The sequence below is a fragment of the Hyperoodon ampullatus genome, assembly GCF_949752795.1.
Source record: "Hyperoodon ampullatus genome assembly, chromosome: 1".
In the NCBI taxonomy this organism is placed as follows: domain Eukaryota; kingdom Metazoa; phylum Chordata; class Mammalia; order Artiodactyla; family Ziphiidae; genus Hyperoodon; species Hyperoodon ampullatus.
In genome coordinates, this window is record NC_136914.1 from 225,458,674 (window position 1) to 225,486,153 (window position 27,480).

The 27,480-nt window shown below is 44.6% G+C and overlaps 1 protein-coding gene across 1 annotated transcript; it reads right to left on the bottom strand.

Annotated features, from left to right (window-relative positions):
• Positions 1-1,250: 1,250 nt before the first annotated feature.
• MKI67 (marker of proliferation Ki-67) lies at positions 1,251-27,480 on the bottom strand (the record flags this gene model as incomplete). The annotated part of the gene is made up of 15 exons (XM_079714875.1): positions 1,251-1,386; positions 2,649-3,092; positions 3,978-7,568; positions 8,619-9,580; positions 10,523-10,678; positions 12,499-12,670; positions 12,778-12,896; positions 12,986-13,307; positions 16,211-16,386; positions 17,676-18,749; positions 19,195-19,240; positions 21,143-21,209; positions 24,347-24,462; positions 24,554-24,632; positions 27,389-27,480. 15 exons carry the CDS (start codon positions 27,478-27,480, stop codon positions 1,321-1,323), a joined length of 7,482 nt encoding a protein of 2,493 aa, XP_079571001.1. The 3' UTR covers positions 1,251-1,320.

Consider the following 27,480-nt stretch of genomic DNA (forward strand, 5'->3'; position numbering starts at 1 on the left):
GCTCCATGCCAGACATGGGGGTTACAAGAGTAGACAGACAGGGGCACCAATGTTACAGTTCACACTCTAGGGGACAGCGACCTTTTCTTATCTTCCATCCTTACCTCCACCTGGCAAGGTAGGTGAATGGGGAGGACTCCATACAGGTGACTGCAGGGAACACAAAGGAACAGGAGGACAAAGCAGAACAAAGCAGAACAGCAGTGTGATGGACGGCTCTGAAACTGAAGACAGACGGAAGTCCAGGCTTAAAACGAGATGTAGGAGCCATGGGCTCACATGTTAAGTGACTCAGAAATGGTGGGGAGAAGAGTCTCATGCTCTGTGGCTGTCAGAAATGGCCGTTCTCTTGGGGGAAACATTTGGGTTTGTGTTGCTCCCTGTCCAAGGTGACCTGATGGGGACTAAGTCAGGCCAACAGGTGTGGTCAGAGAAAACACAGGTGAGAGCAGATTTGCAGAAAGCTCAGAATATGTAAATGACATGAAAGCTCAGAGGGGTGCTACAGTTTGGAATTGAGGGGCACCCTGGCCTATGGCCCTAAGGTTGAGTGGGGGGGATGACTTCTCAGATGAAAGCAGTCCTAGTTTAGACAAAGATACTGAACGTGAAAAAGGCAAGCTACCCGTCATTCCTCAAAGTCTCATCGTTAGCCTGAAAATGGCATCACAAACTGTCCTCCAAATCACAGTTATTCCCTTAAGTGGTCAGGACACCAAGGAGAGGACAGTCCTGTGCAGACGACCCACAGTCCTAGTGCCTGGACCCGAGGTCTCCCCAGTGTAAATGTATATCTTGTAACTTTCATTTTTCTCTTCCTATACCCACTCATTCATATTTCCAGAGTGCCTGCCTGGTGTTGGGGAGGCAGGATAGAAGCCCCGCCTTTCACATTTGGATGGAGGAGGTATGTACATGAGGGACACAGACACACACAGAAACATGTACAACACAGCACGGCAAGTTCCTGAGCCCACGGCCAATGGGGGTTGACCATGGAAGTCACAAACTCCAGGGCTTCATCTCGCCAAGTTGAAGGCCACACCTTGGCAAACCCTCCCCCGCCCCTGCCCCCCACTCACCCAAGTTTTAAATTTTTTTCAGTTTAGGAGACCCAGCAGTCTCCTTCATAACCTCTGCATGGGGGTTTGGAATAAACTATTCAGAGTTGGAAAATTCCAAGCTTTCTTCCCTTCAACCTGCCCTCCCCTCCAGACAGCATTATTTACAGAATTCACTTTAAAATTTACGGCAAATATTGTACTACAACTTATCGCTAAACTACATTCTTTACATGTTTTTCCCTTTTAAACTTCTTGGCTATTTATCTTCACTGTCTCGATGACTTCTGGTTCTTATTTTCTTGACACCCACATTGTCATTTTCCTGTTTGGGAACAAAAATATAACTCTTAAGTAATTTAAAAGAACAATTATTGTAACCGACTCTGCAAAACCCCGATCCTTTCTAGGTGTGATGCAGGTCTTTAGTCCTAGAAAATTAATCTTGAGGTTGGAAATAAACTTTAAGATAGAGCCTGTAAAATTTGCCTTAAACTGTTTTTACTATTTAATTTTTAAAGTTAAATATTGTGTCCTTTGATAGAAAGGTTTGTAAGCTATTTTAAAGTTAATACATCATAAAAGGAGAAAGAAAATTTCCACACAAATACATACATTTTCACTAATTTTCATAAACACCATTCAGAAAAAGTGAATTCAAAGGTATAATCAGGCTGAAATCTTTTTTTTCTTTTATACACAAAGACAATTATTTAAGACCTTTATTAATAGGTGCTTGCAGTCGGTTGACTGCTTTGAAAAAATCAAGCTGTAAACTTTTATTACAAATAAAAAATGAGGTTCTTAAAAACCTCAACTTGACCAGATGTGAAACAAATTAAAAACCAGAAGACCCAAAAGGTTTCAGCCTGGTTTCTTTCTCAGGCCAAAATCTTTAGGGTCTTCTAAACAACTGAGGTGTTTGAAGGGGACCGCCCCTCAATGCTACGTGAGTGTCAGCAGAGAACACATTTGGGACGGGACAAAGGACACCAGACTGCCTCCCGGGTGGGAGCTCTGAACAGTGCTACCCACCTAAACACACCTCCACCTGCTCTTCATCCCAGCTTTCCAAAGGGATGCCTTCGAAATGAGGCGTTACCCCTCTGGAAGTTTCATTCACTCTCTAACCAGGGACTGAAGACAGCTGCCTGGAATCTTAATACAGGGTGCAACGAGCAGTCAGAAAATACTAACTGGATAAATCTCTTTTCCTTCCTTTTTAAAAAATTTTTGGCCACGGCAAGCAGGATCTTAGTTCCCTGACCAGCGATTGAACCCGAGCCCCCTGCAGTGGAAGCTCGGAGTCTTAACCACTGGACGGCCAGGGGAGTCCCATGCCTTGTTTTTCCTGAATGATGACTTTGTAATGTGAATTTACTATTCAAAGTGGAATTCCCAAGCCAGATACACCTGAATATAGAGACACAAAATGTGGCTTAGATTCATGCCTCTTACATTAGTCTAACCGGGAGCTGGCAGCGTGTTATTACATATCATGTGTTGTGTCTGCTCTAGCAACATGGGGCAAAAATTATACTGAAACATTCTATGCACTTAAAAAAAGAGAAACAGGAAATTACTTGCCTTTTGAAGGCTGTTGGCACATCTCCTGGCACCCCGGGTTACTCTCTGCTCGGATTCACTCTCAGAAGGGTTTCCTCGAGGGCGGAGAGTAATCTTTCTGGATCTCAAACCCTTGAAGTCTGAATATTCCGTTGCTTCTTTCTCTTCCTGCTTCTTCACGGGGATTTCCACCCTTTCCTGCCTTGCTGTCTCCTCTGCTGCATCAGGCAAAGGCTTCTGATTCTGCTTCCCAGATCTCAAGTTCCTCCTTCTCTCTTGAAATTTGCCCCCAGAGGTAGGATTCTCAGCTCCATCTTTTGGGCTTTGTAGCTTCATCTCTTGGGAAGTCTTCATGGACTTCTTTTCACTTCTCTTTATTTTCATCTTTCCTGCTGATATAACAGACCCAGGTATTTGCTCCTCTATATTGGTTTTAGTGGGGCGCCTGGTACGCAGGGATATTCCCTAAAAAAATTCAAAAGACATCCACAAAACATCAAGAATGAGGAATACAAATCTTAAAACTCAACATGGAGAAAATCATTTGAAAGTGAACTCAAAGGGGAATTAATTGGAAATTTTTCCATCGGTTCATTTTCTAAGATGCCAGTAATCTAATCGAGTCAAGGGAGTGCCTGTCACTTTGTTCCAATGGAGAAATCACCATTTCTACTGATAAATCATAAGTAAGGAATTCAGTATAAATTCCAATCACAATGTCTGAACGTCATATACGTCAGTCTGATTATAACAAGCGTTAAAAGGGTATTCCAGGAGAATGCCCCATTATTCAGGTAGTAAATGAATTCCTAATCCTTTAACAATCATTGATAGAGCAGGACAGGAAAATCTCAATTTCTGGAATTGAATTTTCAAGCTTCTCTATCTGACAACCCTGACAGTTATGGTCTTCCCAAGACACACGCCCTGTGTAAATCGTTCTAATTGTTTCAGTACTGATGCAGATACTACTTCTACCCAGCACTCCAGGTCTCGGTGTCTGAAACAAGGCAGGACTGAATTGCCCACTTTTTCTCAGCACAAAGTTCCACACCTTTGAAGATGAACACAACTCAGTCACTTCCCGAGAAGTTCTTGGCAAAATGTATAATAATAATTCTGACCAGTTATTTTCCCAAATTAGCCTGTTCTCTCTAGAAATCCCCAAAGGGTGCTTTACAAAGGTCTGCAGTTACTCAGTGTTGAATGCAGAACCCACGGGGAAAGGGTACCCACACATACATTCGGGTTATGTACAATTTATAGCAAACGTTATACCAGAATGGAGAGCACCCACCCAAGATGACATGGTACGATTACATCACACGATTACATCACACCACCCGTCACCTTATTTGGAGCATGCGCGTCTTCTCCTTGTGGATCCGTAGCTTCAGTCTTCGTGTCACTGGTGGGCGGGTGTCCCACAGGATTAGTTCTTTGTGCCAAAATCCTCAGACTTCTCTTCTTCACTCCCGAGGGTTTGGGGGGCTCCCGTCTCTCCCTGGGGGCTGTTCTCTGCTTCTTCTGGAGGGGTTTCTCTTCCTCAGGGTCCTGTGCACCCATCGTGGGGCGTAGCCTCTTCCTGCCCACAACCCTTGCATCTTCTCCCAGTTTCCTCTTGGGGGACGGGGAGATGCAGCTTTCACCTGGTGATTTTACAGGGTCTCTGCTGCCCACAAGGTCTTCCATGAACCTTACTTTAGGGGCCCTGAGGACTCTTCGGGATATTTCTACAGGTCTTCTGTCTGCTGTTTGCTTTGGGGCTCTCTTAACTCCAGAAGCAATGCTTCCCAGTTCCTTGGCCTGATCTGGCTTTTGGAAGAGCTCTTTGAAACTGGCCGGATCTTCCAGGGGTTGGGCCTTTTCCTTAAATGTTCTTAGCCGACTCTTGACACAAATTACATTTTCTGCTGAGTCCAGGTTCTGCCTTGAAGTTTCCTTAAACACTTTGATATTGTTCTCATCACCTACTGGTTCTCTGTGCATGGTTTCCCCTGCTGTTTGGATGGGCTCTCTGAGTACTGAGAGCTCTTCTAGGTCTACTTTTCCCAGTGGTGACTTGAGCCGCCTCTGTCTACTTGCTGACCTGGTGACTCGTTCGGCTGGTGGAGATTGGCAGGGCACTGCAGTGATTTTCACATCACTCACCGGTTCTTTGGCCTGATCCAGCTTTTGGAAGAGCCCCTTGAAACTGCATGAGTCTTCCACAGGCTGGGTCTTTTCCTTAAATGTTCTTAGCCGACTCTTGATGCCCATTACATTTTCTGCAGGGTTGAGTTTCTGCCTTGAAGTTTCCTTAATCACTTTGCTGTCTTTTTCATCGCATACAGGCTCTCTCTGCATATCCCCTGGAGTCTGTGTGGGTTTCTTGGGCGCTGAGGGCTCTTCTACACCCACTTTCTCTGGCGGTGACTTGAGTCGCCTCTTTCTACTTGCTGGCCTGGTGACTGGTTCAGCTGGTGGAGAATGGCAGGGCACTGGAGCGATTTTAACATTGCTCACTGGTTCCTTGGCCTGACCTGGCTTTTGGAAGAGCTCGTTGAAACTGCACGAGTCTTCAACAGGTTGAGCCTTTCCCTTCAATGTTCTTAGCCGACTCTTGATGCCAATTACATTTTCTGCCGAGACCAATTTCTGCCTTGAATTTTCCTTAAACGCTTTGCTGTCTTTTTCATCACATACAGGCTCTCTCTGCATATCCTCTGGTGTCTGTGTGGGCTTTCTGGGCGCTGAGGGCTCTTCTACATCCACTTTCCCTCGTGGTGACTTGAGCCTTCTCTTTCTACCTGTTCGCCTGGTGACTGGTTCTACTGCTGGAGATCTATAGGGTCTTGTGGTGGTTTTCTCATTAGTCATTTGTTCCTCTGCATGATCTGGGGTTTGGAAAAGCTCTTTGAAGCCAGCCAGGTCTTCCAGGGGTGGGGCCTTTTCCTTGGGTGTCCTTGGCTGCCTCTTGCTTCTAGTTACATTTTCTGTAGGGTCCAGCTTCTCTCCTGGAGCTTCCTGAGACACTGCAATGCCTCTGTCACCACCCTCTGGTTCTCTGTGTGAGTGTGTGGTTTCCCCTGGTGTTTGTTGAGGCTTCCTGAGAGCTGAGACATCTACCTGTACATCCACTTTCTGGGAAGGTGTCTTGAGACGTCCCTTTCTATTTGGTGTGTTGACTGGTTCTGGTTGTGGAGATTGACAAGGTATGTTGGTGGGTCTGTCACCAGTCGTTGGTTCCTTGGCACGATCTGGGGTTTGGAAGAGCTCTTTGAAGCCAGCCAGGTCTTCCAGCAGTGGGGTCTTTTTCTTGGGTGTCCTTGGCCGCCTCTTACTTCCAGCAACATTTTCTGATGAGTTCAGTTTCTGATGTGGAGTTTCCTGAAACGATTTGATGCTTTTATCATCATCTCCTGGTTCTCCCTCTGAGTGCCTAGTTTCCCCTGGTGACTGTGTCGTTCTGCATGCTGAGAGCTCTGTCTCTATATCTGCTTTCCCCAGAGGTGTCTTGAGCCATCTCTTCGTATTGGTTGGTGTGACAATTAGCTGTGGTTGGGAGGACATGCAGAGCGTTTTGGGAGTTTTGACAACAGCCCTTGGTTCCTTGGCATGATCTGGGGTTTGGAAGAGCTCTTTGAAACCTGCCAAGTCTTCTAGAGATTGGACCTTTTCCTTGGGTGTTCTTGGCGGCCTCTTGCTTCCATTTACATTTTCTGCTGAGTCCAGTTTCTGCTTTAGAGTTTCCTTAGATAATTTGATGCTTTTATCACCATCCACTCGTTCTCTGTCTGAGTGCCTGGCTCCCCCTGGTGTCTGTGTGGGCTTCCTGGGCGCTGAGGGCTCTTCTACATCCACTTTCCCTCGTGGTGACCTGAGCTGTCTCTTTCTATCTGTTTGCCTGGTGACTGGTTCTACTGCTGGAGATTTATAGGGTGTTGTGGTGGTTTTCTCATTAGTCATTTTTTCCTCTGCATGATCTGGGGTTTGGAAAAGCTCTTTGAAGCCAGCCAGGTCTTCCAGGGGTGGGGCCTTTTCCTTGGGTGTCCTTAGCTGCCTCTTGCTTCCAGTTACATTTTCTGCAGGGTCCAGCTTTTCTTCTGGAGTTTCCTGAGACACTGCAATGCCTCTGTCACTACCCTCTGGTTCTCTGTGTGAGTGTGTGGGCTTCCTGAGAGCTGAGACATCTTCCTGCACAGCCACTTTCTGGGAAGGTGTCTTGAGACGTCTGGTCATGCTGGTTGATGTAACAACTGGTTCTGGTGGTGGAGATTGGCAGAGCATTTTGGGGGTTCTGTCCTCAGTCATTGGTTCCTTGGCTTGATGTGGGGTTTGGAAAAGCTCTTTGAAGCCAGCCAGGTCTTCCAGGGGTGGGGCCTTTTCCTTGGGTGTTCTTGGCTGCCTCTTGCTTCTAGTTACATTTTCTGATGAGTCCAGTTTTTCTTCTGGAGCTTCCTGAGACAATGCAATGCCTCTGTCACCACCCTTTGGCTCTCTGTGTGAGTGTGTGGGCTTCCTGAGAGCCAAGACATCTTCCTGCGCAGCCACTTTCTGGGAAGGTGTCTTGAGATGTACCTTTCTACTTGGTGTGTTGATTGGTTTTAGTTGTGGAGACTGGCAGAGCATTTTGAAGCTTTTGTCAGCACTCATTGGTTCCACTGTGTGATTTGGTGTTTGGAAGAGCTCTTTGAAGCCAACCAGGTCTTCCAGGGCTGGGGACTTTTCCTTGGGTGTTCTTGGCCGCCTCTTGCTTCCTATTACATTTTCTGCAGGGCCCAGCGTTTCTCCTGGAGCTTCCTGAGACACTGCAATGCCTCTGTCACCACCCTTTGGCTCTCTGTGTGAGTCTGTGGGCTTCCTGAGAGCCGAGACATCTTCTTGCACAGCCACTTTCTGGAAAGGTGTCTTGAGATGTCCCTTTCTACTTGGTGTGTTGATTGGTTCTAGTTGTGGAGACTGGCAGAGCATTTTGAAGCTTTTGTCAGCACTCATTGGTTGCACTGTGTGATTTGGTGTTTGGAAGAGCTCTTTGAAGCCAACCAGGTCTTCCAGGGCTGAGGCCTTTTCCTTGGGTGTTCTTGGCCGCCTCTTGCTTCCTATTACATTTTCTGCAGGGCCCAGCGTTTCTCCTGGAGCTTCCTGAGACACTGCAATGCCTCTGTCACCACCCTTTGGCTCTCTGTGTGAGTGTGTGGGCTTCCTGAGAGCCGAGACATCTTCCTGCACAGCCACTTTCTGGAAAGGTGTCTTGAGATGTCCCTTTCTACTTGGTGTGTTGATTGGTTCTAGTTGTGGAGACTGGCAGAGCATTTTGAAGCTTTTGTCAGCACTCATTGGTTGCACTGTGTGATTTGGTGTTTGGAAGAGCTCTTTGAAGTCAACCAGGTCTTCCAGGGCTGGGGCCTTTTCCTTGGGTGTTCTTGGCCGCCTCTTGCTTCCTATTACATTTTCTGCAGGGCCCAGCGTTTCTCCTGGAGCTTCCTGAGACACTGCAATGCCTCTGTCACCACCCTCTGGTTCTCTGTGTGAGTGTGTGGGCTTCCTGAGAGCTGAGACATCTTCCTGCACAGCCACTTTCTGGGAAGGTGTCTTGAGGCATCTCTTGCTACTTGTTGGCATGTTGACTGCTTCTGCTGGTGGAGATTTATAGGGTACTGTGGTAGGTTTGTCATCAGTCACTGGTTGCTTTGCATGATATGGGGTTTGGAAGAGCTCTTTGAAGCCAGCCAGGTCTTCCAGGGGTGGGGCCGTTTTCCTGGGTGTTCTTGGCCGCCTCTTGCTTCCAGTTACATTTTCTGCAGGGTCCAGTTTCTCTTCTGGCCTTTCCTGAGACACTGCAATACCTCTGTCACCACCCTCTGGTTCTCTGTGTGAGTGTGTGGTTTCCCCTGGTGTTTGTTGAGGCTTCCTGAGAGCTGAGACATCTACCTGTACATCCACTTTCTGGGAAGGTGTCTTGAGACGTCCCTTTCTATTTGGTGTGATGACTGGTTCTGGTTGTGGAGATTGGCAGAGCATTTTGGGGTTTTTTTCATCAATCATGGGTTCCTTGGCATGATGTGGGGTTTGGAAGAGCTCTTTGAAGCCAGCCAGGTCTTCCAGAGGTGGGGCCTTTCCCTTGGGTGTCCTTGGCCGCCTCTTACTTCCAGCAACATTTTCTGCAGGGTCCAGTTTCTGCTTTGGAGTTTCCTTAAACAATTTGATGCTTTTATCATCACCTGGTTCTCTGTGCATGGGCATAGTTTTCCCTGGTGTCTGTGTGAGTTTTCCGAGGGCTGAGGCATCTTCTACATCCACTTTCCAGGAAGGTGTCTTGAGCTGTGTGTTTGTCCTGGTGGGCGTGCTGACTGTTCCTGATCTGGGAGATTTACAGAGCATTTTTGTGGCTTTGTTCTCTGCATCCACTGCTTCCTTGGCATGAGCTGGGGTCTGTAGGAGACTTGGGATGTCCACCTGGTCCTCCTCAGCCTGTGTCTTCTGCAAGCTCTCGAGGGCGGTCAGGTCTGCTGCTAGTTCACACTTCAGCTCTGAAGCTCTTCTTGATCTCCTCACAGCTACCATCTTTTTGGAATTTTCTTTTGATTCCATGTGTTTTGTACATGTTTCACTTTCCTTCATGTCTCCCTCCAGCTTCTGCTCTGGTTGTGGTGCTTTCCTCAGACATCTTCCCAAGATGTTCTCAAGAGCGTCAGGTTTGGGGCCTTCGTGTTTACACTCTACACCTGGTGTCTGTGAGCGTTTGAGCCCCATGGACCTTCTAAACTTGTTTGCACTCAATGTTGTCTTTGGTGTCGTTGCCTCAGACGCTGGAGTTTTCATCTCAGCACCTGTTGTTTTATACACGTTCCTAGGAGTTTTCATAATACTTTCATTTATTTTAATACACTGGCGTCTTAAGGCAGGGCTCGCAGAACTTTGATCAGACAGCTCTTTTGGTGCATCTTGAGTCCCGGGGGACACATTCTGTCCTATAAGAAATTAAAACATGCATGATGAGTATATTCTGTGCACTGTGCGCCAATGTGGTGTTTTAGCCTCATAAGGTATTTAAGAGCCAATAAACCAGCCTCCCATCCATCTCAGGATACGAGGCTGCCTATGTGGCCATAAATCTGCCTGACATGAACCACACACAATTAAGAACAACGTTTTTGGGTGACACAGAGTGGGGTCATGCCTAGGCAGTGGTAAGGGTCTATGGGGATCGGATAAAAGAAAAACATTCCTTAGGCTGCCAGCCAGGTCTCAGTGAGCTGAACACACACATTTTTTTCATCAAATGTGAGAAACAGCTGTTTCATCTGCTGGATCATCAATGCAATAATATGGATTATACTTAGTGCGCTAAGGGTCCATGTTACACAGGAAACATCAATTCTTTAGCAACAGGAAGCATCTTGAGTGTAGCACACTGTCCCCTCTATGACAGAAACTCAGTGACCAGTGTAAATGAGAGAGAAACAGACTCACATCTCACTCTCATCCTGCAGCAGGTGCCCAACCAGAGATTAGCAGGAGTACCTGCGTGGTGCACACCTGCTGCCTTTCTCTTTGCTAATTGACAGCACTCTCCCATTTGAGTAATTTACATATAAGTATGATGAGAGATCGTTACATTTTCCTGCTTGTCAGCCTCTTTACTTATGCTAAATGAAGAAGGCCACGTGTACACACGTAGCTTACGGTTAGTTAACAGGCATGCCTTTCCGTGCAAGTCTCTGAAAGCCAGTGCTAGTTCAGCTGCTGATAGAAACCTCCCCTAAGAACAATGGGACAGGGAAGCTGGACATGGTACTTTATCAGGAATATCTGTCGTAGAGAAATAATACAGTAGCTGTTGTGAAAAAGGAAGACCATCTACAGTTTCCACTGAAAAGATCAAAGTGCCAGGGGAAAAAAAGGAAACCAACCAGAATTTTCTGAAGCGCACGGCAGAGGTTTTTCTCCTGAATGAGGTACTGGAAGTTCTTTTCCAAGCAAATCCTCTGAATTTGAAAAAGTGGAGGGACACAGGCTCATCCTTTGTGGTTTCTCTTTCACTGGAGTCTTGAACATTTCAGGCAGCCCTGTTACATGAAAATAGCAGAAAAACAGTTAACAGACTGCTCATACCTGCAAATAAGCATGCCTGTCCTCACGTACAACAGAGGAAATGTCGGAAGGCAAACAACAGATCACTCCCTACAACTTCTGGGAGACAGGGTCTCACAGGACAGGTTGATGCATCAGCTGTGAACCCATATTTTGAAGAGGGCAATGGGAAGTTAGACTCATATATGGCCTCTTCTCTGGCCTTCCTCTTGGAAAGAAAATGGAATGAAGGAAGTCGATGTCCACCCTCTTCTAGAGTAAACTCCAGCTGTGAGCACTGGCCAGAGGACAGAGGCCGCCCTTCAGGGTCCCTCTCCATGCATCCCAAAATCTAGGGCCCTCATGCTCCTTCGATAAGTCCTAAGTTATGCACTACAAGAGTTTATGTACAAATACAATGTCCAAATTTTAAAAGTGAGGTAGGACTGCCCATTTTTAGTATTGTCAAGTAATAATATCACCATCTTTTCATTTTAACACCAAAAGGTAGTACTAATATAATCTCAGAAAACAAACAAGCAAACCCATCTAGTTCTCTAAAGGGAAGATTTAAGTTTCTCAAACTCTCATTCTCCTCCTGTTCTCCTTACTTTTCTCATTCTGACATCAATGGACCAAAACACTCTCTCAGTCTGGCAGCCGTCTGCAAATTGTGTTTGGGAAGCCTGTTCTGAAGGCACCCAAGCCAGGCAACTCACTTAAAAAGCTCATTCCTCTGCCACCATTCAGGCCTTACTTAAAATATTCAAGACTTAATATTTCATCACATTAATGTTTTGTCATAAAAGTACTCACACCGAGGGGTAGCCTTTGCTGAGTGTCTAGAAAAATGTTTTGAAGGAAGGCTGAGAAAATTTACCATCCCAGGTACTATTTAAACTTCTATTTATCTTATAAATATTTTTGAGAATTTGTCTTCAATGCTTCATAACATATATAGTAGTACACTCACATGTGTGCATAATTTATAAGGATACACATATAGCTGCGTATTGGGTGGTATAAGCTCAAATTGTTTTTTATGCTATCAGAACTCTGGCTATCACTGTTCTACATTTTTACAGTTTGCTTTTAAAAAGCTAATAAATATGTTGATCCAAATGCGATTCTAATTGGAGGGTATCTTGCATGGGTTTTATAAGCGGTACAACAATTCTCCCATCTTAAAATCTGCCAGGAAATAAAAACAAGATTCCACCTAATGGATTCAAGTGTCACCTCCCTCCAGAGGTGCTCAGAATGGAAACCACTGGTCAAACGATGTAGCAGAAAATCCCAAACCCAGGGTCTTGCCGTGGTTCTAATCCAGTACAAGTGTCAGCAGCTCACATCACACTTTTACTGAAAATAGCAATACTGGCTCAACTATGAATGGTTCAAAGAAGCCTTTGTTTCATGAACCAGCTAAGCTACATGGAAGGAAAGGAAATCTTGAAGAAGGAAAATATCATTCAAACCAATTGCTCCAACTCTGGCAATTAGAAGAGCAAGGCTGCTTTCTTCACCATAAAGCTGCTGCCAACGTCGTATACCTGCGCTGCTCTCCCAGGTAAAGATGTGCATTTCCTGCCATACCTGCTTCCTACAGGCCACGTGACCCCAAATCGTCAGGGACCTGGCCTTGTTCTCCAGTCCAGCACCCTCTTCCTTGAAAATCATGACCCTCCGAGTTGACTAGATTGTTTATCCTCCTGTCCCATGCACAGCAGATAAACAAACGTGATACCCACCCATGTGGACCCACACAGGAGGATGAAAGGGTTCTGGTTCCTAAGAGCCATGGCTATGCTTTTACCTGAAAGATCTTCACTAAAGTCCATTGGTTTGTTGACCATGAAGTTGCTCAGCACCCTGTAGGGCCGAGCCGGCCCGTTCACTTTCTCGACGTGCGCTTTCCCTATTATTATGGTACAGGGAGAGTTTGCGTGGCCTGTGCTAAATTGATTGTGAACGATGCCAGTCAGCTTCTGGAAAACAATCAGGAAATCAATAAAGCGTCAAAGCCTCAATCCACACTTAATGTATCCCTTAATCATATTATGTGTCAAAGAGCAATTCACATTGGAACACCTACCTTCGGAGTACTGGTTCTTCTTTGCCTTTTGCTCAGGGGTCTTGGAGGGCCACGTTTAACACCTTTGGTCTGGGTCTGCTTGGTACCAAGTTTTACCACGTCTGCCCATGATTTTGCCACTGTCACACGGAAAAGATGTTGAGACTTTTCAAAACAGGCACTAACGAGAAAATCAACCTTGAAAGCTATCTGCTGATACAACACTAACCAACTAAGTTGGCCTCAGAAGCGCCACTCCTTCTCTTGGAACAAATCATCTGTAAGATGCCATGCTGGCTTCGATCCACGGAAGCTCTCTTGGAGGGCAGGTTGCCACTTTTTCTCCCTCCTCTCTTGGGAATATCTGTCTGATGTGGAGATGTGCCGTTGCTGGAGATGGAAGACGCCTTGGATGAGCTATGGCATCGGTCGGGCGCATCTGGAGAAGCGGGAGCAGCGTTAGGGGCTGGAGGCCTCATGAACGCATCCTGTGCAGTCGCTTCCAGACAGACTTCTGAAGACTCTTCTTTCCCTCCTGGCTGAGGCTGCTCCTGACAAGATTTAAATGTGCTTATGAAACCTGACCACAAATATAACTTCTCTGTAGGTTCAAGATGACAGAGGAGGACGTGTGCTCACTCCCTCTTGCACGAGCACCGGAATCACAACTAACTGCTGAACAATCATCGACAGGAAGACACTGGAACTCACCAGAAAAGATACCCCACATCCAAAGACAAAGGAGAAGCCACAATGAGATGGTAGGAGGGGCACAATCACAATAAAATCAAATCCCATAACTGCTGGGTGGGTGACTCACAAACTGGAGAACACTTATACCACAGAAGTCCACCTACTAGAGTGAAGGTTCTGGGCCCCACGTCAGGCCTTCCAATCTGGGGGTCCGGCAACGGGAGGAGGAATGCCTAGAGAATCAGACTTTGAAGGCTAGTGGGATTTGATTGCAGGACTTCAACAGGACTGGAGGAAACAGAGACTCCACTCTTGGAGGGCACACACAAAGTAGTGTGCGCATCGGGACCCAAGGAAAGGAGCGGTGACCCCATAGGAGACTGAACCAGACCTACCTGCTAGTGTTGGAGGATCTCCTGCACAGGCAGGGGGTGGCTGTGGTTCACCATGGGGACAAGGACACTGGCAGCAGAAGCTCTGGGAAGTACTCCTTGCGTGAGCCCTCCCAGAGTCCGCCATTAGCCGCACCAAAGAGCCCGGGTAGGCTCCAGTGTTGGGTCGCCTCAGGCCAAACAACCAGCAGGGAGGGAACCCAGCCCCACCCATCAGCAGACAAGCTGAGTTAAAGTTTTACTGAGCTCTGCCCACCAGAGCAACACCCAGCTCTACCCACCACCAGTTCCTCCCATCAGGAAACTTGCACAAAGCTCTTAGCCTCATCCACCAGAAGGCAGACAGCAGAAGCAAGAAGAACTACAATCCTGCAGCCTGTGGAACAAAAACCACATTCACAGAAAGATAGACAAGATGAAAAGGCAGAAGGCTATGTACCAGATGAAGGAACAAGATAAAACCCCAGAAAAACAACTAAATGAAGTAAAGATAGGCAATCTTCCAGAAAAAGAATTCAGAATAATGATAGTGAAGATGATCCAGGACCTCAGAAAAAGAATGGAGGCAAAGATAGAGAAGATGCAAGAAATGGTTAACAAAGACCTAGAAGAATTAAAGAACAAACAAACAGAGATGAACAATATAATAACTGAAATGAAAAATACACTAGAAGGAATCAATAGCAGAATAACTGAGGCAGAAGAACGGATAAGTGACCTGGAAGACAGAATGGTGGAATTCACTGCTGCGGAACAGAATAAAGAAAAAAGGATGAAAACAAATGAAGACAGCCTAAGAGACCTCTGGGACAACATTAAATGCAACAACATTTGCACTATAGGGGTCCCAGAAGGAGAAGAGAGAGAGAAAGGATCAGAGAAAATATTTGAAGAGATTATAGTCAAAAACTTCCCTAACATGGCAAAGGAAATAGCCATCCAAGTCCAGGAAGCACAGAGAGTCCCATACAGGATAAACCCAAGGAGAAACACGCAGAGACACATAGTAATCAAACTGGCAAAAATTAAAGACAAAAAAAAATTACTGAAAGCAACAAGGGAAAAATGACAAATAACATACTAGGGAACTCCCTTAAGGTTAACAGCTGATTTCTCAGCAGAAACTCTACAAGCCAGAGGGAGTGGCATGATATATTTAAAGTGATGAAAGGGAAGAACCTCAACCAAGATAACTCTACTTGGCAAGGATCTCATCTGGATTCGACAGAGAAATCAAAAGCTTTAAAGACAAGCAAAAGCTAAGAGAATTCAGCACCACCAGGCTTTCTATTTGTTTTATATTGGAGTATAGGTGATTAACAATGTTGTGTTAGCGTCAGGTGTACAGCAAAGTGATTCAGTTATACATATACATGTATTTATTCTTTTTCAAATTCTTTTCCTATTTAGGTTATTACAGAATATTGAGCAGAGTTCCCTGTGCCATGCAGCAGGTCCTTGTTGGTTATCTATTTTAAATATAGCCATGTGTACGTGTCAATTCCAAACTGTTTAAATCTGGAAGCACCAAATGTTTCAACCAGTGTCTGTCAAGTATATGGTAGAGATGGGAGTCTACCTCTGTCACTTAAAAAAAAAAAAAGTGGAGGTTGGGGGAAGGAAGCACCAAACAAATCTTAATTGGGGTATTTCAGGTGGAAAGATGAAAGGAACTTGCTCATGAGTGAGGCTCTTATCTAAGTCCAAGGAAACACCGTCCATGGGAATTTCACCACCTTTGATCTGCATGGAAAGATAGCCACTCACTTCCAGGAGCCCATATAAAAGGGAAGGAAAGGAGACATACCTCCCACGCCTGTTGGTGTGAAAGGAAATTAAAGACTTCCCAGGCCCTCTGATGAAGGCGAGCTGTGGGCCAACACCTTTCTAGAGCCCTAAGATCACAGCCTAGGGTAGGTGATGAAAAATTGTAAAGAGCTGATGATGAAAATCATGGGTGTGCTGCCATCCAAGATTTTTCTTTTCACCTTGTAATTCTAAAAGGGGAAAACACCAAAACCTTACGGTTCTGTGTCATGATGCCTCCAGATTCTTTCCAAATGTATTTACTATAACCCTAGCATGACCACCTGGCTCTGCAAATGTGGTCAGCAGGAGGCCTCTGCAGAGGAGGAAAGTCCTGAGGACCCACCTGTGCTCAGTCACCCTCGGGCCGTGGTTAGGAACCCAGGTGTTCATTTCCCAACACCCACATGAATGAGCTCTCAGAGACTTTTATATTTTTACTTTGTTATTAGAAAGAAAAAGGTGTTCATTGTCATTCTACTAGTGTGAGGGGTTGGAAAGAATATGGACCAAGGATGTGCGCTCTCATCAGACCCGAAGGGGGGACCAGTGGGTAAACTCACCTTGATGATTTTCTTCAGGACGGTTGGCGTGTGGGTGACCAGAGACCGTCTTTGCTTTGGTGTCTCTCCTCTTTTGAGAGGTGTGTTAGGAGGTAAGTTTTCATCGAATAATTCAGGTCTCAGGCAACCACCAAAGGAGACCCGCCTCCTCTTCAGGGACACCCCATCCATCTTACCTAGAGGAATGGGTAGAGACGTGGAGAGGGCAAAGGAGAACCATACCACAGGTGTGAGTTGTTTCCATTTACCATTAAAGACAAACTTACTGTAAATTCACTGAAACCTGGCACCTCACACACCTTTACTCTCTTGTGATGTTGACAAAGGTGATGCTGCTTCAAGAGCTCAGGAAAGATCCAGGACAAACCACTAAATGCCAAGTCCCAACCTGACAGGACAAGGGCTTTCTTTAAACATTGACAAGTCCTGTGTGGACAGAGCTTAATAAAAGGAGTGGTCTGGAGCAGTGGATCCCACTTTGGAGCAGGGGGATGATGCGGATGAGGCTTCAGCAGTGGCCTGAGAAAGCTTTTCCAAGAGACTCACACTTGGGTCTCATTCAGACCTACCCAGTGAATAGAATCGAGCTGGAAATGTCTCCTGGTGATATTGACAGATGGGCAATTCATGCGTCCCAAGCCCCACTACCCATCTTTGCGAACCACTTGTCAACATAAACCCTTGCGCCCCTTTTGAGGCGCTCCTTTTGTAAGACTTGTGGGAACCCCGTGACTGATGTGCGTGGATCTGCTTTCAGAGCCGCACACCCCTGCCCTGGGGGCTCCCTGCAGAAGCAGAGCTGACAGCAGGGCACAGCATCAGAACACCTGGGGGCCCCCGAGGAGCGTGGGAGGCCCTGGAGCTACCACGCCTGCTCCACGGGTCACATCTCTGCCACCCATGGGGTGCCATTAGGTTACTGGTTTCCCCATTTGCAAAAGGAAGATAACAAAACTCCTGTCCCCCCGTGGGCCCTCCTGCTGCCAGAATAGAGGATGGGAAATGAGTGTCTGAAAGGCACGTAAACCCATGGGGATGGGGCAGGTGTGCTCTAAGAGCCACCCCACGTGAAAAGATTTCCAAGGGATTTCCACTGACTTATTCTAGAGGATCAAACTCATAGGATAAAAGAGCTTACAGTTCAGAATTAAACTCCTGTGAAAAGCAATTATGCTTATGCTTATTCTCCTTTGTTTTATGGTAGACAGAAGAATCAAATATGTTTTTGGACCACCTTATCTCCTTAGACCCCCTGCTAATTCTTCCCTAATAACCAGCACTTCTTCTGGTTGGTTGGTTATCTGGGTCTTCACGCAAATCTATGAGTAGATGATGAATATGTGCCTTTATGTGCCTCACAGAGCTAATCATTCGTGAATAAAGGAAGGTCCCACTAATTCATACCTAGACATAAGGTAGGTGTAAATTTGGGGGGGAAAATAAATTTACAGCTAAATAAACTTACTCGTGGAATCGTCGAAGCTGCTGCCGTCAGCCGAGCTAAGACCGGGTAACCCAGGGCACACCGGATCAGCTGCCACGCCCAGCTTCTCAGGCTTGTTGAGAAAATCGCTTTGAATCTTCCTTTCAACTTGAGGGAACAATGGAGCTGAAATTGTCTGATGCAGAATCTCTGTTTCTGTTGTCAGATCGTCAACATTTGTAGGAATCCTCTTCCTCTTCCTGGGGCAAAGTTTTTCTGGTGTATTTCCCAAACTCTCAACTTTAATGGACGTTTGAATTCTAGGTAAGAACTTCCGAGGAGGAAACGTTTTATTATCTGCCCTGGAGCCTTCACTTTGATCTAGGTTCAGGGATGCACCACCATTGACAACACTCAGGTCTTCACTCCACCCACTCCGTGAGGGACCTTGTTGTGAATCTCGTGTGGGGGTCGTGGTTTTCAGTGTCTCTATCTCTGTGCAGAGGCTGCTGGGACTCCTGGTCTCCTTGGGGGTCTGAAATGCCTCCTCATCACTCCTCTTTCCCTCAGTCTGGCTACTTCCTCGTTCTCCTGAAGCAGGGTCTGCCTTAATTTGGGGGCTTTGGCCCGATTTGGGTCTGGATTTATGTGAGACCAGAGTCTCACTCTGTAAACCACCAGTGCTTTCTTTTTCTGTTGTGCAATGACTCTGTGATCCTGATTTTCTGCGATTCTGTAGAACATTGACTTTTCCTGATTTCACATCTAACTCCACCTTCATTGACTCATAAAGCTTCTTAAAGGGAGACTCGTTTTGGTCACTACCCTTAAGACACTTTCTAGAGGAAAAAGCCTTCAGTTCTCCATTACTGATCCCGAATGTTACACTGGAACCTTCTTGAGAATCCCCAGCAGTGGGAGCTGTTGCATTTCTGCCGTTACCTCCCGGACGTTCTGAGGAATGAGCGCTGTTAGGTGTTTTCCCAGCAACAGGCTCTTCTGAGCCACCTGAGACAATACCAGCTCCTGTGACATTCTTCCCATCCACCACAGGCCTTCCTGAAGCAGCTTCTTCCGTGAATTTTGAATGGGCACTGGAATCTTGAACGTTTCCATCTTGACAATGAGTTATGAAATAAGAAGCAGAAATTCGAGATTTTCTCAATGATTAACATGGGCAATATTCACATTTTAAAATTATTTCAAATTGTCTTAAAAACCTAGCTTTCCACTTAGCCTACAAATTTCTTAATGTCCAAAATGTATTATGAGGGTATTCTGGTACTAGTTCCATGATGAAAATAAATAAATCACTTTAGCCTCCTATACCTCCTATAACCAACAGGAGACATCCAATGCTATCAATCTGCTCCGAATTAGGGGGACAACTGAGCATGACAATTCGTCTCTCCATGGACCCTCCAACAAGCATATGGCACCCATACATCACCTGTGAGAAAAGTTAACTCAGGTGTCTGCCTATGTCTGTCCCTTCCTTGCCACAAAGCTACACAGAGAACAGATCTTACAGGATCCCAGACAAAACCAAAAATCTACTAACCAAGGGTGGAAGGGAAGCTAGATCTTGAGACCCGACGCGAAGGCTCCTGTGAATTGGCAGATAAGAAGAGTCATTTAGATGCCTTTTCAAATACCGACAGTCATACTTACTAAAATGTTCTTCCTGTTGATGACCTTCTCCACCCAACTGTTCTTAGAGAACTTTCAGAGACTCTGAGAAACGAGCCCAAGACATTGGGCTGGTACTCGTAACACAAGCATTTCTCAGTTGATTGTTTAAAAATATAGTAATAGAATAAGAAACAAACTTGAAGATTAAAATTGCTTAAATTGAATCTCAGTGACTTTTTATAACTTCCTTGAACTTCTATGAAAGAAGAATCAAAGCTAAAAGTAAACATCATCCACACTCAGTATCTGGGAACCTACCAAGGGCACAGAATTATTGACTTTACACTGTTTTATCAGAAGTTGGCTACAGGACCTGTGGGTGAAGTGGGGCTCCACTTAGCATGTGTGTTCATTGCTGGCAGATACTAAGGGTTTATCTGAAAGCCCAGAAGTTAAGGCAAAAGCGAAAACAATGCACCCAGAGGCCCTGTACCCTCAGAGCATGGGGCTGGGATGCAGCCCTCCCGCTGGGCCACCTTCACATTCCTTCCCAGGCAGCTTTTTAGAGGTGAGGAACAACTACAGAATAACACAGATGTAAGATATAAAAGTCCAATATTGTTTCAAAGGAGGAAAAATAATATCCTCTGAACTATTAGGGGGGAAAATCACAAAATATATCCAAAGGCAAATACTTCAACTTCTTTCTTTAATCAATTTCCGATATCTTGGTATTGAATACGCTGCTTCTCAAACTTCCCATGTGAGGGCTCGGTTTCTAATTTCCAATCTGAAGTTGACAAAAGGAATCATATGACTGAACAATAAAAATGAATTAAAATTTTAAAATGTGTGCAAAATACAAGCCCTTATTTTTTGTACTATAATATCCAATAGCCATAAAAATCACTGTCAAATAACATGTTCTAAGTATTCAACTTCAATATTTACATTATCACAATCCAGAAAACGAACAGGTCATAGACTACTGGGCCCTCTTATCTAACCCATAGTCCAGCTTTTTGGTTGGTTTCCTTATACCTACTAACAAGTTAGGAGTGGCGTTGGTTGGTGGGTGGGATACCTCAAAAGCTAGCTTTCCCCCAAAGCTGATGAGCAGGGTTGACATTAAAGTTAGTCCTCTGGGGAAGCAAGGGCACATGGCAGGAGCAGGGAACTTCAAATGCAGAGCCCACTGCTGATTTCAGGAGTATCTGTGCTAAGCCTCTTAGGCCAGGGAATTCCAACCAGGTCAGAAGAGAATAGCTTGAGTAGCTTCATAAGAAGTAAGAAGGATAGGAAGTCTCAGGATCAACCCAGAACCTTCTAAGTCCTACTAAATCTCCCAGGATGGGCCCAGACTGCATTTTAATAAGGTGGGCCATTTGGAATACGTTTTCTCCACTGATAGACACAGGGCAGTAACTCTCCTCCAGTGTCGTGGGTCATCTGTCTGTCAAAACTGGGAAGCATCATTGGTACCTACAACTCTGATGTGATTATTTTGGATGAATAAAGACCGATGAGTACAATGGGACAAAAACTGAGCTGCCAGATCATGTGGTTCTGGAATCTGAGTTCTGCGTCAGGGTTGCCCTAACCAAAGGTTTGCAAAATCATATTGTGAGATACTTTAGGAGACTTTGGGCCCAAAGTGTAACACCTAGTACTCTCATTTTGAATAAAAGAGGAAGGATAGTTTAAATTATCTTAATATATCTAAGTTCAACTTGTTTTACTACCTTAGCGACATTTTCCTACTATAACTGGTAAATCGTTCTCCCTTGTGAGAAATCAGTGACAAAGTGCATATAAATGATTTCATATCATCATGCAAAAGAATCAGAGCCCAAAGTTCCATAATATCCCCCCATCACCTGTTCCCATCTTTGTCCTGGAAATTCAGGTGACTTGCTTCCATTCTGATGACTTTCATTTTCATACCTGAAGTGCACAGAATGACAGGCACATATTCAGATTAAAGATTTGTAACCAATGATAAAACTTCCACATCTGACTAATGTCCAAGGAGCAAGGAACAAAGATCAGGTTTTATTCAAGATATTACCTTGTTCATGGAAAGAAATCAGGAAAGTGTTTTTATGCTAAAAACTTGGGTAAATTCTTTTCTTTTGGAACACCACGGTCAGAGGTTGGGACCAGATTAAATTTCTGAACCCTGACTAGTCTGCAAGATTCAACAACTTCCCTGAGCACCTCCTGTGTCGGAACCAACTGCACAAGAGAGCAAAACCCGGTGTCTGCCAGTTTTTGTTTGTGGAAATCATCTGATGGCTTGGAAGGTCAACCAGGAAGCTGGGTGGCATCTGACACCTTTATCACTCTGTGATGTCACTCACCGCAGGGTAACCACAGAGCTCTACTTTAAGATCACTATGATCTTTTCAGCTTCCCACTTACTCCATCTGTATCTGAACAAAGACAGGCACATTTTAGGAAGACGCAAAGATATTTAGCAAGAGACATGGTTGTTCTAACAGACCTCAGGTTGTTCTAACATGGTTAGACATGGTTGTTCTAACAGACCTAATCCATTCACAGAAACTTTTATAGCACTTACTGAACTCGGGTGCCTCGGTGAGACAGCCTGATTCGAATTTAGATGCCATCTAAGTAAGCTCTGAAGCAGCCAAGCGTCTGGAATTCAGAACTCTGGTACCAGAGTTCTGAATCAAGCCCTTCTTCCTATGACCATGTCTTAGTCTTTGTTGGAGGTATTTTGTCATCTCAACTAATCTTAATTTGAGCAGCGTCTCATTTGGGGGACATATTTCTGTTCTCCATTCCTCATCAAATATTTCCTACCTAGAAATAATATTTATTTCTCTATCTAATAAAAAATATCCTTTAAAAATGAAGGCAAATTCACAAAAAGCACAGAAAAAGAAACGACCAAGATACTCAAATTAGGAAATATCTACTTAATACAAATGAAGGCAGTAATGAAGACGGAGTTCCATTTGGCAGAATGGATGACAAAAATGATCCAACTATATCTGCCTACAAGAGACACAATTTAGAGCCAAAGACACAAATAGGATGAAAGGATAATGATGGGAAAAGATATACCACGCAAATAGTAACCAGAAGAGAGGTGGGGAGGCTGTACCAATACCAGACAAAATAGACTGTAAGATAAAAATCATTCAGAGACACTGTACATTTTCTAATGATAAAAGGGTCAATCCATCAAGATCAACCAGTTATAGACAAAAGTGCACCTAACAGCTGGTTCCAAAAGATCATCTAAACCTTAAGGATTATGAAAATTGAAAGCAATGTGATTAAAAAAAAACAAAAAAAACCACTATAGTATGAAATCTCTCATCAAAAGCATAACTAAGGGCTTCCCTGGTAGTGCAGTGGTTGAGAGTCTGCCTGCCGATGCAGAGGACGTGGGTTCTTGCCCCGGTCCGGGAAGATCCCACATGCCGCGGAGCGGCTGGGCCCGTGAGCCATGGCCGCTGAGCCTGCGCGTCCGGAGCCTGTGCTCCGCAACGGAAGAGGCCACCACAGGGAGAGGCCCGCGTACCGCAAAAAAAAAAAAAAAAAAAGCATTACTAAAGGTACAGGACATTTCAGAATGATACATGATAGAGCTTCATCCGCCAAGAGGAGATAATTCTTAATTTAAACCCATAGTATGGCCTCAAAATATCGGAAGCAAAAAACTGAAAGTTAAAAAGCAAAAAGCCAAAAAAAATCTTCAATGTGTGATTTTAGCTTACCTGTCCAGGTAACTAAGAATCAGGGGAAAAATTTACTAGGACTCTAGAGTGAGGAATTTGAATCTGATGGACCTACACAGATGGAGCACTCCACCCAGCAGCTGTGGGACACACATGTTTTCCAAACACCCACGACAGATTAGTAAAAATTTAAGCATATCTGATCATAAAAAGCAAGCTCTGACTCATTTCAGAAACTGGAAATTACTCAAATGTCCATCCAGAATGAATAAACTGTGTATAATTGTGTATGTAACTGTGGATCTTATTTCAGTGAAATCCTTAAGCAGTGAGAAGGAACAAACTGGGATGAATCCATCCATCCTATCCATGCTATGAATCCCACAACCGTAAAAGCAGAACTCAATTACTACTTTATGGAGTTTAATAAAGGCAGACAAAACCATAGCAGTTAGAGATGCATGCTTAGGTAGTAGAACTCTAAAGACTTTCATGCTATCAGAAAAGCCACATTAGTGGTGTACTTGGTGCGGGAAAGAAGTAATGATTAGAAGATGCATGAAAGAAACTTCCGGAAATGCTCTGTTTATGACTTGGGTGGTGTATTAGTTCTGTAACAAAATGCCACACCCTGGGCAGCTTAAACAAGAGAAATTTATTTTCTCACAGTTCCAGAGGCTGGAAGTCCAAGATCAAGGTGTCGGCAGGGTTGGCTTCCCTGGGGCCTCTCTCCTGGGCTCCGGCCGCCCTCTGCTGCCGCTTCGCATGGCCATCCCTCTGAACACCTGCTCCCCTGGCTTCTGTGTCCTAATCTCCTCTTCTTATAAGGACACCACTGGGATTGAATTAGGACCCAGCCTAATGGCCTCATTTTAACTTAATCATCTCTTTCAAGGTCCTATTTCCAAAGACAGCCACATTCCGGGAAGCTGGGGGGTCAGGACTTCAACTTGGGAATTTAGGGAGAGCACAATTCGGTCCATGATGGGTGATGGTCACAAGACTGGTCACTTCATGGTAAGCTGGGTCATACATCTCGTTTTGTAACTTTCTCTATGAGTGCATTTTACTTTAAAATAAAAAAAGTAAAATGAATGCAGTTTCACAACACTTGCAAGCAAATGAAACTCCTTTAGGACCTGGCCACCTTGGCATAGTTACGTGCTCTCAAATCTTTGAGCTAGAGCACACAATAAACCTCACCTGCCATTCCTTCTAGATCCATATGAATTTAGATAAAGACTGTGTTGGGAATGGCAACCTCAAACATGTTGACATTCACCCGCATTATAGAAGGATCACGGATGAATTGTGAGGCTAGTTTTTGGTGGATCAGAAGGTCTATTTATTTTTAGCCCATTTCTTACCTACCTGAAAGACCGATCAACAACAGTTATCACATCTCCATGTTTTAGCTGTACAGGTTTATCAAAAGTAGATCCATTTACTTGTGTTGGATTTGTGGAACTGAAATTAAACAATATTGCCTACAAGTAGAAAAAAGAGGAAAACATGTAAACTAATAAATGGATAAAAAGTGAAAAGTTTTAAAAAACAGACTTCCAAAAACCCACTCACCTCCTGCTCATTGATTTCAATTTTGCAGTGTTGTTTGGACACTACGGGAAGCTGAATACGAATGTCACACTCGATACCCCTTAATTGAAAAGAATAAAGATTTTTTAGGTTGCTGCAATTTAAAAAACTTACATCAGTGATTCAAAATAAAATAGCATGTGACTCTATGTTTGATCTGTAAATGTAATGACATAAAGGAAAGACAAAATGAGCAATGTAAATGATCTTTGCATTTTGCCCACAATTTTTATAAGTATTGTATAAGCAACTATTTTAAATCATTAAAACTTAGAGTACTTAAACATAATTATAATGGAAAATATTAGAATACAAAATTGAATTGCCTTTCACTAAAATATCTATGCTTATAAGATCCAATGAAAGTAGTACTTTACATCAGTTTGGAGAATACTTATTGTTTGTACTCTGTGCTTTTTTTTTTTCCTATAAAAAGGGTTTATGTATGTTTATTGGTAATGCTATGTATGTTTAAAGGTTTAATCATCACCAAAAGTGCTGTTATTTCACGCTAGGACCTCTCCGTGTCTCAGTTTCTTCATATGCAAAGAGGACTCCATTGGCAAACATATCATGGTGTTCTTCAGAAAATTAAATGTTACTCATGTCATTTGCTCGGCACACAGTAAATGCTCATAACTTGTGAGCTTTTTATTGTTTTAAAACTATATTATTGGGACTTCCCTGGTGGTGCAGTGGTTAAGAATCTGACTGCCAATGCAGGGGACATGGGTTTGAGCCCTGGTCCGGGAAGATCCCACATGCCGCGGAGCAACTAAGCCCGTGCGCCACAACTACTGAGCCTGCGCTCTAGAGCCCGCGAGCCACAACTACTGAAGCACGCACGCCTAGAGCCCGTGCTGCGCAACAAGAGAAGCCGCTGCAATGAAAAGCCCGCGCACCGCAACGAAGAGTAGCCCCCACTAGCCGCAACTAGAGGAAGCCCGTGCACAGCAACGAAGACCCAATGCAACCAAAAATAAATAAATAAATAAATAAACTACACTATTAACTGACAGAGTCACAAGCCTCCTATCATTACAGACACTAATCTACAAGTAACAACAAATTATCTAGATGCAACCTGTCTTTTTACAGAAAACTAACATCAGCAGGAAGCAGCTGAAGGGAGAATTGCCAAACCCACACAGAAACTAATCAAAGACGCCCTTAGCAAGGCTCTTTGGGTCTCTGGTGTTCCTGTTACCATCCTGTGGTTTTACACGTTTGAACAGACCGTATGCCTCCTCTCCGTACTCAATACGAACCTCTGGAGTCTAAGAATATCCCTTCCTACCTGTACCACAACCAAACACTTACGAGTGGGTTTCTGGATTATGAAATCTCGCATAAAAATACACTTAATCACTACAGTATAACAACAGAATTACTGCTATTTGGTACCAAAATGTTTTTTGTTTTTCCCTTTTGAAGAGAGGGGAAGCTATGGAAAGTGAACAGCTACTTTAAGCCAAAGAAGAGAATTTGATTTTTAGGTATCAGAACATCCCAGCAAGAGAGAGAAAAAGACTATCTCATTAGAACTGAGAATCTGTTTGGCAGGAGACTGCCATCAGCAATCACTACAGATCAATGGTTCTTAACCTCGTTGGTGTTGACATCTGGGGCCAGCTAGTTCTCTGTAGTGGGAGCTGTCCTGTGCCTTGTAGGCTGCTTGGCAGCAACCCTGACCTCTGCTCTCTGACGCCAGTGGTGTGTGCCTCCCACATTGTGACATGAAAAACATGTCTCCAGACTTTGCCAAATAGCTCCTGGGGGGCAATACGGCTCTCAGTTGATAACCGCGGCTGCATACTGATTCCAAACTCAATTTTCCAGCTGATGTCATGACTGGACAATTGCCAGAGTGCTAAACAGTGATCACCTCTCATATGCCAGGCCCCATAGCAGACACCGAGTACATAATTATTAACTAGACAGTCCCTGTCCTCGGGGAGCTTAGTAGTGAGACAGACAAACCATAGCCTCATCACCATGTGTGGGGTTAGGAAAGACAAGAGCAGGGCTCAGTAAAGGCTTCTTCTCAGGTAACATGGATCCTGTCTCTGAAAGTTGTAAAGCAATCAGTCACGTAGGAGGGTAGAGAAATTCCAGAGATGAAAGTTCGAACTGGCTAAAAGCCCCAAGGCGAGAAAGAGCTCGAAGTGTGGTGGAACATGGCAGGAGGGGGCTGGTAGGAGGATGGGTTGTGGGTAGAAGGGGGTCAGGGTTCCCCAGGGGGGGTAACTTATCCATCACATGTTAGAAAAGGAGAGGGGATGTGATTAATGGTGCCTGTTACACAGGGACCAGAGTTACTGCCACCACCAACACCAAGGCGACAAAAGAGAAGTTCTCAAAACACAACCAGAAGGACGTTCCTTCCCATTTCCATTTTTCCAAAAAGACCAACAAGCCACACACAGATTCCTTCCTTCACTTGTTCAATAATATCCCCCAGCAGCCAAGGAATGCCCAGTTTGGAGAGATTTCAGATGAACACAGTGGCTTTCTAAAGACAGTCTGAAGTGAAGCAGGATTTGAGAATCCTTTACATTTTTCTCCAGTTATATCTTTATCAAATCAATTTAAAAAGTTTTGTTTGACTGAAAAAACACAACTATGTAAACATTGTCTTCGAATTCTATTGCATAATAAACAACCAGTAGTATTGACAATACATAGGAAGTCCTGAGCCAACTCGAGGGCTCACTGCTCCTAGAGCTGTGTATCTCGCCTGTTGACCTCTGGTTAGTAATATTGAGGGTTTTTTTTAAACTAAATTGTCTAAATTGTCCGCGGGTGGGCAGAGCTCACCTTCCAAACAAGCAGGTATGAAGGCTCAGTGGAAAGTGGGGGCCGTCGACCCCGCTCCTTTTGATGGTAACGAGGCGTCTTGTAAGACTCAT